General features: G+C 41.6%; 2 protein-coding genes across 2 annotated transcripts; both read right to left on the reverse strand.

Moving 5' to 3' along the window:
* Positions 1-5,209: 5,209 nt before the first annotated feature.
* Positions 5,210-8,062, reverse strand: LOC115984983. Its single transcript, XM_031107958.1, has 4 exons — positions 7,760-8,062; positions 7,194-7,486; positions 6,081-7,001; positions 5,210-5,393 (listed from the first exon to the last, which is right to left on the reverse strand). Exons 1-4 carry the CDS (start codon positions 8,060-8,062, stop codon positions 5,210-5,212), a joined length of 1,701 nt encoding a protein of 566 aa, XP_030963818.1.
* Positions 8,063-8,100: 38 nt separating this feature from the next.
* Positions 8,101-9,051, reverse strand: LOC115984984. The gene has a single exon (XM_031107960.1). It carries the CDS (start codon positions 9,049-9,051, stop codon positions 8,101-8,103), a length of 951 nt encoding a protein of 316 aa, XP_030963820.1.
* Between the last annotated feature and the right edge of the window lie 2,072 nt (positions 9,052-11,123).

Here is an 11,123-nt window from a genome sequence, read left to right on the forward strand (position 1 = left end):
TTCACATTAAAAATTATATTATCTTTTTTATTTTTTGGGTTAACCAAGAAAGATATAAATCAAGTTTAATTATTTTTATGTATTTTTTTAAACCACTTGAAAAATTCAAACCCAATAGGCCATTAATATCCTCACTACATATGTTAGATTTATTCTAATAAAAAACATATCTTTTCTTGACATCTGATATTTTTAGCGTTCTTAAGTTTTTGTTATAACACGGGCAAAACCAATAATATTTGTTGGGAACCGAGTTATGGTATTGATACAATAATCAGGAGACTTAATTAAGATAAACTCAAAAAACATATCTAAATAAATACATATATATATATATATATATATATATATAAATATTTAAGAGAACTTATCATTTTCCTAAACTCTAGATTGTATAAAAAAAAGTTGTATAATGTGTTGTAAACAAAAACAAATATTGCGTAAAAGAATTGGTTAATAAGGGATATTTAATGTTCTAGATAATAATGCTTTGAAAAAAATAAAAGAGAACAGAAAAAAAAAATTACATCAAAGTTCTCTCCATTTCATATATTATACAATTTGATAACGTATAAAATCAGTAGGTTGAACGCTCCGGCTTCGGTGGGCTACTGGTGACTGTGGAAGGCCTACAAAAGTGAAAACGCAATCAAAGGGGACCGGGGTTGACCGGCCAAACACCCTCCAATGGCAAAGTTAGTCTCTCGCAGGAAAGGAGTTCAACTTTTTGGGAGTCAAGTCTCAGAATGTTCTTACCCTTGTTATGTTCAGACCGGCCCTTTATATAGAGACCCTGAAGACGGTTATTCACCCAATAACTTCCTCAGGATTCGTAGAAGCCAATGAGTCCGGACATAACTTCCTTAACGGCTACAGAAGTTGTAACCGCTAAGGGAAGTTAATTTATTCGAGGAACTCATGGAGATAGTTATGGGTTTAATAACCGTTCCAAAGTGTTTGAAAGTTTTCCTAAGTGTTGCGCGTTCGTCCATCCATTGTATGGACGATTTGGTTGTCCCTGGACATCTGATCATCGTCCACGGACGACCACCATGGACGACCTAGTCATCATCCATGGGAGACCTCTTTGTTCATGAGCGATATTATCGTCCATGAACGTCTTTTCTTGTCCTTGGGTGATTCCTGATCTTGCTTGCTCTAATGGCCCTGGACGATCCTTATGGACGAACTGGAGATGGACTAATTTTACACTATCCTATCAGTTGCCCTTTTGTTCAAAGGGTCGTCTAGGATATTGTCGTGATTTAACGTGTGTTTATATGATTTTAATCAAGTTTTACTTTTATGAGCCATGTGTCACGAAGCTATTGGTTGGCCAGTTGTGTCGATCTCGTTTCCCCAAGGAATTGCCACGCATCAATTTTTGAGTGGCGCACGTCGTTTCACTGACACTGTTTTTGGGGCCTATAAATAGTGCATTCTCTTTCATGCCCCTCACTTTCCTCTCATTTTCCTTTCTGCCATCTCGTCCAAGAGCCTCGTCTAGCTCTCCTCCTAGTTCCATCAGGTATTTTCTCTTTCTTTTTAGGCTTTCATCTTAAATCTTTCTTCATTTCAACCATGTCTTCGTCTAGTAGTTTAGAGAAGGAGATAGACGAGTACCAGGACGATTCTTCTGGGAGTGAGGGTAGTGATGAGAGTAGTGTAGGTAGCTCGTCCTGTAGCGATTCCTCAGACGAGCATTATTCGTCTGGGGTTCCTGGCATTCCCTTGGAGGAATTTCAGGAACTATAACGTAGGATGGCTTCTGGATCTGGGGCAAGCTCATCCAGACAGCCACCTAGCCCTCCTCAAGACGAGGAAGAGGACGAGGAGGATGTCATTTATAGTTGTGCCCCAGAGGTAGCATCCACCTTAGACACTGCCAAGTTAAAAACTCTTGTAGATAGATACCAAATTCCTAGGGAGCTTAACCCTCGTCTACCCAAGGCTGGAGAATGGTGTTGTTCTCCTTCCTCTAGTTTAGGGGTATACACTTCTTACCTTTTAGCTGGCCTTAGGTTTCCTCTAAATTTCTTCTGCAGAGACCTCTTCCATAGGTTGGGTATTGGATCTAACTAGCTCAACCCTAATGGTTGGAGGACGATAGTCGCTATGCAAGTGTTATGGCGTGAGGCATTGGAAGGGAATTGTCCAATTAAGGTGGACGAGTTCCTTTACTGTTATAAGCCCTCGGAGATAAAGAAATCTACTGGTTTTTACCAGTTCTCCCAGGGGCTGTTATTACAGTTTAATAAAGGGCCGTAGCTCGTCTGACTGGCTCTGGAAAAAAGAATTTTTTATTATTTCTGGAAATTGGGCTGGGGACCCAGCTGATGTGGGTAATCCCCCCTTCCCACCTTTTACCAGTCCTTTAGGTCGTCTTCTTCCTAAGGATATGTTTCCTTTCCATTTTATTTTGTTTTTCTTTACATGTTTTCTATCTTTCAATCGTCTAACTCTTTCTCTTGGTAATGCAGCTATTATCCATCCACGTTTGGACAAATTTTACTTGGATCGGATAGACGAGGTTCGTACCTTCCCTGGGAGAACTTTTCATGATTTGGTTACTCTCAGTTGTCTAGCAGCTTGGGGGCTTGGCCCAGTACCTACTGCTAAAAATCTCAGTCATGAAGAGACTACCCGTTGAAGTAAGTATCATCCACTTTATTTCATGTCATTTCTTTTTCTTTTCTTTTTTCTTAAAATTTGATTTTCCTCGTCGCAGGGATAACTACAATAAGGGAAAACAAAGAAAAAACAATAACTAGTGGGGACGAAGATGCTACTGCACCCCTAATTGCATTACCAGTCGTCCAAGTGACTTCCGTCCAGACAGGGAAGAGAAAGTCTAAGTCGATATCTAGTACCGTGGACCTGGACGACCTTCCAAGTCGTCGAGGCCCCAAGAAGCAAAAGCCTGGTAAGACTTCTCTTCCTAAGGTTCCCAAGTTTACACCTCCAACGGTGAACCTGGACGACCCTTCGGTGGATGTGGAGCCTGTCCAAACAGTCCATCCCGTCCAGACTGATCCTCTTCCCCCTCCAGTCAAAGCTTCTCGTAAGCCTAATTCGTCAGAGCCATCTGATCGTCCTTCCAACCTGGTTTTGGACGAGGGCTACGCATGGAGGACGTTCAAAGGAATTGTCACTGAGCATGAAGTCAATGAATGCTACAACATGTCAGTGAAAGAATTTGAACGTTCTGGCATCTATGACCTTTTTAAGGTAAGTCTTTCCCTCGTCCTTGCTTGTCAAAAAAAAAAAAAAAAAAAAATATATATATATATATATATATATTTTTTTTTTTGAATAGGATGTCTAACTCTCCTTCGTCCATACGCAGGCAATGTCAAACTTTTATACAGCAACCTGTCAGGCTAAGGAGCTCGCTACAGAGGCTAAGACTACTAAGGACAAAGCTAAGGAGCTAAACAATGAAATTTTGCTAAAAAAGGGGGAGGTTCTTAGGTTGACTAAAGATTTTAATTGTCTACAAGGAAGTGAGACAAAGCTGAAGAACGAGGTGGAGGAGCTTAAAGCTGATAATATAGAAAAAGATACTCGTATCGTCTATCTCGAAGGACAAGTTTCTGAGTTTGTCTCGTCCTTAGAGAAAGCACGTGAAGAAGCCATAGTAGCCTTCAAGAAGTCTGACGAGTACAAGAATCGTCTAGACAGCCACTATGCAGCTGGCTATGAGGATTTTCGTGCTGACGCTAAGAAAACATATCCTGACTTGGACTTTGATTCTTTCAAGCTTCCACTTGCTAATGAAAGCTCCTTGTTGTAGACGAGTTCTGAGGACGTCAACATAATGGACGATGCTAACAATGAAGTGACTCAAGACGACCCCAAGACTAGCTTACCCAAGTGATTACATTTTCCTTAGAAAATTTATTTTACTTTTATTTGGAAGTGCCCGTTGTTTTGGGCTTTGTTCTTGCTTCTTTTATTCAAGATTATCCAAGTACAATTATCTCGTCTAAGATTATGGACGAGTCTTATATACAATCAGTTATATTTTCATAACTTTTAAGGGTTTTTTGGACGTGGGTCGTCCACCCTTCTTTAAATACTATGAACAAATGAATATTTTCTATTTTCACCTTCCATTATGTTTGAATACATAAATTTCCAGCTTTATGTATGAAATTTATTTTCATTATTCATATCATTTTAATGGCTGTGTGGTTTGTCCACTCAGGAAATCAGTTTGCCTCGTCTTGAGTATATGGGTGAATTTCTTATTACATCACCGAAATAGAGCAAATTGAATCCTTTAGCTATCAAGTGCAGTTTGTCTATGAATGACGTTCTTCTTGGCTAGCTTTTATTCGTTATTCAAATTTAGGGACGATCATATTTCCGTCCTTGATAAAACTGTTCCCAGCAACTTCTCGTCCATGCATTGGATTGTTATGCTGGTTAGATTCGTTTATGGGCTTGTGCTTTTGCACAATCTTTGTTCGTCCATGTTTTGGACGATTATTTCTCAAGTTTCATATCGTCTTAAGCTTTAGACGGACATACCTTGTTTTATTTTTCCTTTAAGGAAAGCTTATGGACGATACATCCTTGCGTCCAAGGATTTCATTCGTCCATGCTTGTTTGCTTCTTTGTTGATCACTCTGAATGAATATACAAAAAATAAAGGATTCCTATACAATATACTTGAAAATACATCATATATATATATCTGAAAATCCAAACTTATGCAAACATTCGTCCACAAGCATGGCACATGCTCGAGAGCTAGTGCCTTAGGGAATTAAAAATACACACCAACTCGTCCATGAATAGCACAAAAGTGAAAACACTAATGTACATTCTAGGGGATTATTGAAATACTTAAAACACATAGTAGTAGTAAACAAACAAACACGAGAATACTTCCACTCGTCCAGGTATCTCATCCGTGGCCACTTTCGTCCAGATTCAGCATTTATTGATAGTATTTTCTTAGGTGCTCAACATTCCAAGGGTGTTCTAGCCTCCGTCCATCCAAAACTTCCAAATAGTAGGATCCTTGCCTCTTGCAGTTGATAACCCTATAAGGTCCTTCCCAATTTGGCACCAGTTTCCTGTAGGCCGGGTTTCTTGTTGCCAAGGTAACCCTCTTCAGGACGAGATCCCCAATATTAAAGCGCCTGGGCTTCACCATGGCATCATATTGTCTTGCCATAAGATTTTTGTACCTTGCTGTTCTCTATTCTGCATCCATCCTCACCTCGTCCATAAGGTCAAGGTTAAGACAGAGCTGTTCTTCGTTTTCTTCAGCTTGATACTTCCTCACCCTGTGGCTGGCCATATGTACTTCTGCTGGTATAACTACCTTACTTCCATAGGCTAGTTTAAAAGGAGTTTCCCCTGTAAGAGTTCTCACTGTAGTTCTGTAAGCCCACAAAACACCCGGTAACTCATTTGGCCATACTCCCTTTGCCCCTTCAAGCCGAGTCTTGATGATCTTCAACAAGGATCGGTTTGCTACTTCTGCCTGGTCATTGGCCTGTGGGTGGGAGGGTGAGGAGATTCCAAGCTGTTCACAAAATTCCCTAAAAGGTGTGTTGTTGAACTGTCGTCCATTGTTAGACACTAGTACCCTAGGTACCCCAAATCTGCATACAATGTTCTTCCAGACAAAGTTCTTGACATTCTGTTGTGTAATTTTTGCCAAGGGTTCGGCTTCCACCCATTTTGTGAAGTAATCTATTCCTACCACCAAAAACTTCATTTGCCAAGTTCCAGTTGGCAAGGGCCCCAAAATATCCAGTTCCCATTGCGCGAAAGGCCAAGGGGCCATCATTGGCGTAAGATACTCTGCTGGTTGTCTAGGAATGTTACTGAAGCGCTGACATTGATCACATACCTTAACATATGCCTTAGCATCAGCTTGGATGGTTGGCCAATAGAATCCACTAAGGATGACTTTATGGACGAGTGATCTGGCTCTTGAATGGTTACCACATGCTCCTTCATGAACCTCCCTCAACATGTAATTGGCCTCATCTGGAGTCAATCACCTTAGGAGAGGCTGGGAAAAACCTCTTTTGTATAACACTTCGTCTGTAAGGATGTACCTTGCTGATTTAACCCTGAGTTTCCTGGCCTCGTCCTTCTCCTCTAGAAGCCTTCCGTCCTTCAAGTATGACACTATTGGGGTCATCCAATTTTCATCACCCTCTATCTGCAGCATTTCTGGAAGGTTTATACTTGGCATGTATTGTACTTCATCCAACTCGTCCATTGCTTCATTCACAGAGGCTTCTTTTGCAAGAGTATCTGCTTCCACATTCTCTTCCCTCGGGATTTGAATGAAATCAGCTTCTTTGAATTTCTTCACAAGACGTACTACCTTCTTTAAATATCTCTTCATTCTGTCTTCCTTAGCTTCACATGTCCCATTTACTTGGCCTATGACCAACTGAGAGTCTCCTGAGACAAGTATTGAGTCTGCTTCTACAAATTTAGCCAACTCCAACCCCTTTAAAAAGGCTTCATACTCCACTTCAATATTAGTGGTTTGGTATTGCAAACGAACCTTGTGCTTTAATTTGTCTCCTTCTAGTGACTGCAAAACAACTCCTATACCTCCAACATGCAGTGTAGACGATCCGTCAACGTGGACGACCCATTTTTTATTGTCCTCTCTTCCGCCTAAGTCCTCATAACTTGGAGTGAACTCTGCAATGAAATCTACCAAGGCTTGGGTCTTTATTGCATTTCTCGGTTGGTATCGAATGTCAAATTCACTAAGTTCGACTGCCCATTGAATCAATCGTCTTGCAGCTTTCAGCTTGTTCATTGCCTTCCTGAGCGGATGGTTCGTCATGACACTGATGACATGAACTTGGAAGTAATGTCTTAACTTTCTAGAAGCTGTTATTAGTGCAAAAGCCAACTTCTCTATCAGTGGGTACCTTCCTTCTGCTCCTTTGAGTGCTCGGCTAGTGTTGTTCACGGGTTTTTGCACTTTTCCTTCCTCCCTAATTAGCGCTGAACTTACGGCATGTGGAGACACCGCTAAGTACAGATACAGTTCCTCTCCTTGCACGGACGGACTTAATAATGGAGCTGTAGTGAGATAGTCCTTCAGATCTTAGAAGGCCTTTTGACATTCGTCCGTCCATTCGAATGCCTTCCTGAGGACTTTAAAGAAAGGTAAACATTTGTCTGTGGCTTTCGGAACAAACCTGTTCAAAGCAGTAACTCGCCCAGTGAGGGATTGGACTTCCTTGATATTCTTTAGTGGTTCCATGTCCAATATAGCTTGGATCTTGTCTAGATTCGCTTCAATTCCTCTTTGCGAAACCATGAACCCCAGAAATTTTTCCGATGATACTCCGAATGCACATTCACTTGGGTTCAATTTCATCTTATATCGCCTAAGTGTTTCAAAGGTTTCCTGTAGATCGTCCAAGTGGCTTCCCTCGTCTAGGCTCTTCACAAGCATGTTGTCGACATAGACCTCTATATTCCGCCCTATCTGTGGACAGAATATGTGATTAACCAACCTTTGATAAGTTGCCCCTGCGTTTTTTAGACCAAAGGGCATCACCTTATAGCAAAACAAACCTTGACTGGTAATAAATGAGGTCTTTTCCTGGTCAACTTCGTCCATCTTTATCTGATTATATCCTGAGAAGGCATCCATGAAGCTCAACAACTAATGGCCAGCTGTAGAGTCCACCAATTGATCAATGCGTGGCAAAGGATAACTATCCTTAGGGCAAGCCTTGTTCAAATTAGTGAAATTTACGCACATTCTCCACTTGCCATTTTCTTTCTTCACCATCATCACATTGGCTAACCAATCCGGGTAATAGACTTCCTTAATAAACTGTGCTGTGGTCAGTTTCTGAACCTCTTCCTTGATTGCTTTATCCCTCTCAGGAGCGAACACCCTCTTCTTCTGACGAACAGGCTTAGAAAAGGGGTACACATTCAATCGATGAGTGATTACACTTGGATCGATTCCTGGCATGTCATCATGACTCCATGCAAAAACATCGATACTCTTTCTCAGGAACTGGATGAGGTCTTTTCTTACCTTCTCCTTCATACCTGTTCCAATTCTGGTGAATTCTCGGGATCATCTTCTTACAAAAGAACATTTTCCAGCACTTTCGTGGGCTCTGGAACAACCCTTCTTTCCTCAATACTCATCGTCTGCACCTGCTCGTCCAAAGCCATCATGGCTAAATAACATTCTCTAGCTGCCAACTGATCTCCTTGTGCTTGTCCTATCCCGTACTCCGTAGGGAATTTGACTGATAGATGGTAGGCAGATGTTATCGCCTTCCAACTGTTCAGAGTTGGTCTTCCAATAATAGCATTGTATGAGGATGAACAATCCACCACAAGGAAATTGACTTCCCTAGTTATCTGTTGCGGGTATGATCCCACCACTACAGGTAATGTAATGGTGCCTACGGGTTGCACCTTCATTCCTCCGAACCCTATCAATGGTGAGCACACTGGATGAAGTTGATCCCGCATAAGCCTCATCTGTTGGAAGGCAGGGTAGTACAATATATCTGCTGAGCTTCCATTGTTAACTAACACTCTCCTGGTTGTATAATTTGCAATAAACAGAGTAATGACAATTGCATCGTCATGCGGGTGATGGATCCTTTCAGCATCTTCGTTGGTGAATGAAGTAGCCGGCTCGTCCATTGATCTCGTCCTTGGTGATCGTCCAAAGAGTTGGACGTTTTGCACCACTTTGAGATATGTCTTCTTTGACTTGGAAGATTGCCCCGTCGAGGTTCCTCCTATGATAATCCTTATCTCTCCTAGTGGGGGCCGGGAAGATTCTTCCATTTTTCCCTTCAACTTCTCATCTTTATGATCGCTTCTAACAAAGTGCCTCAGCTTTCCTTGTCTAATAAGATTCTCGATTTGCTGCTTCAGGTCATAACATTCATCTGTGTCATGCCCATGGTCTCTATGGAAGCGACAATATTTATTCTTATTGCGCTTATTGCGCTTATTGAGATCTCTTTTCATCTTCTCTGGCCATTTTAGAGAAGGGTCATCTTTGATTTGCATGAGCACCTAATCAAGTGGAGCGTTTAGGGGCGTGTATTTCTGACTTCTTCTCGAGGGACCTGTCTTCCTATTATCTCGTTACTTCTTGTCTTATGTCCGTCCTTTCTTTGGACGAGGGCCTTGTTCTGAGTGGCATGCTGGGTGCGCTTCCATCCTTTCAGCTCTTTTCCTCTTCTTGGCTATGATCGCATCTTCTGCATTCATAAAGTTCTGAGTCGAATGGACGAGCTCAGCCATGGATTGAGGCTCCTTCTCATATAGCTTGTGGATAAATAGATCAGAATTAACCCTATTATGGAAGGCCGCCAAGAGTAGCTTGTCATCCACCTCGTCCACAGCTAAGGCTTCCCTGTTAAAATGAGTGATGAAGGAGCGCAGGCTTTCATTCTCCCCTTGCTCTATGGTCAATAAGCTGGACGAGAAACGCTTGTGTCTTTGTCCCCTAATGAAATTATTAACAAACAACTTGCTCAACTCTTCGAAAGAACTTACAGAATTCGGGGGTATTTTGCTGAACCAGACTCGTGCCGGACCTTTGAGGGTGGTAGGGAAGGCTCTACACATGATTTCATTAGGGACCCCTTAAAGGTGCATTGTTGTCTTGAAAGTAGCAATGTGATCAAATGGGTCACGTGTTCCATCATACGAATCCAGGGAAGGCAACTTGAACTTTGATGGTAGTGGGTGACCGTTGATGGAAACCGTAAAGGAGAAATCAGTTCTGTGGACCAAATCTTCTATAGGGTTTGCCCTTCTCATGTTCTCTTTCATTTCCTCCATGATTTTCTTCATTTGGTCCATCTCTTCTTTTAAGTGTGGTACCGTTCATGAAATGGTGCCTCTTAACTGACTTCCAATCTCTGTATTTTCTCTATCATCATGACTCTGTGTTTGTCCTCCTCCTTCACGTTCCTCACGTGTCTGCCTTCTCAGATTAATCTTCATTCTTAACTCTTGGTTTTGGCAAGTTAACTTCGCCGTTGCAGCCGCCATAGATTGCACATGTTGAACAGACGATGTCTGCATGATCGGTGCAGATTGGCGATCGCGTTGGGGATTGCTTGAAGCATCTCTGCTTCCTTGATGGCTTGGGCTAGTAGCCCTCAATCTGGTCCTGACCATCCAACCCTTTGTCATGGAAAAGAAAACTGCAAAACAATCTCCCTCCCTACAGACGGCGCCAACTGATAACGTACAGAATTAGTAGGTTGAACGCTTCAGCTTCGGTGGGCTACTAGTGACTGTGGAAGGCCTACAAAAGTGAAAACGCAATCAAAGGGGACCGGGGTTGACCGGCCAAACACCCTCCGATGGCAAAGTTAGTCTCTCGCAGGAAAGGAGTTCAACTTTTTGGGAGTCAAGTCTTAGAGTGTTCTTACCCTTGTTATGTTCAGACTAGCCCTTTATATAGAGACCCTGGAGACGGTTATTCACCCAATAACTTCCCAGGATTCATGGAAGCCAATGAGTCCGGACATAACTTATTCGAGGAACTCATGGCGATAGTTATGGGTTTAATAACCGTTCCAAAGTGTTTGAAAGTTTTCCTAAGTGTTGCGCGTCCGTCCGTCCATTGTATGGACGATTTGGTCGTCCCTGGACATCTGATCATCATCCATAGACGACCACCATGGACGACCTAGTCATCATCCATGGGAGACCTCTTTGTTCATGAGCGATATTATCGTCCATGAACGTCTTTTCTTGTCCTTGGGTGATTCCTGATCTTGCTTGCTCTAATGGCCCTGGACGATCCTTATGGACGAACTGGAGATGGACTAATTTTACACTATCCTATCACAATTAATATTTTATTATTTTTTAGATCTAATAATGTACAGACAACCACATCATTTAAAATTCAAAATAATCTGATAATATTTATAACTTTAGATTTGTAAAATTTAATCTGAGTTATGAAATTGTTCCATTTGAAATGGAGAGAATCATTTTCCTTACATATCTCTCGCTTGTAGTATTACACTTTCTTCAAATTAAGTGGAGATGACCGACAAAAAGCTCTTTCCAAAGCATGCTATATAACCTTTTTTTTTTAGTCTTTCTTTTCAAAT

This window comes from Quercus lobata, chromosome 4 (genome assembly GCF_001633185.2).
Source record: "Quercus lobata isolate SW786 chromosome 4, ValleyOak3.0 Primary Assembly, whole genome shotgun sequence".
Taxonomy (NCBI): Eukaryota; Viridiplantae; Streptophyta; class Magnoliopsida; order Fagales; family Fagaceae; genus Quercus; species Quercus lobata.

What these genes read in the sequence shown, in the direction of transcription:
- LOC115984983 (XM_031107958.1), bottom strand. Translation starts at nt 8,062, where the DNA reads ATGAAGGAGAAGGTAAGAAAAGACCTCATCCAGTTCCTGAGAAAGAGT. An exon ending in ATGGCAAGTGGAGAATGTGC is followed by an intron (nt 7,487 to 7,759) that starts GTAAATTTCACT and finishes TTCTGTCCACAG; the next exon opens with ATAGGGCGGAATATAGAGGT. An exon ending in CGAGTTACTGCTTTGAACAG is followed by an intron (nt 7,002 to 7,193) that starts GTTTGTTCCGAA and finishes ACATGCCGTAAG; the next exon opens with TTCAGCGCTAATTAGGGAGG.
- LOC115984984 (XM_031107960.1), bottom strand. Translation starts at nt 9,051, where the DNA reads ATGCAAATCAAAGATGACCCTTCTCTAAAATGGCCAGAGAAGATGAAA.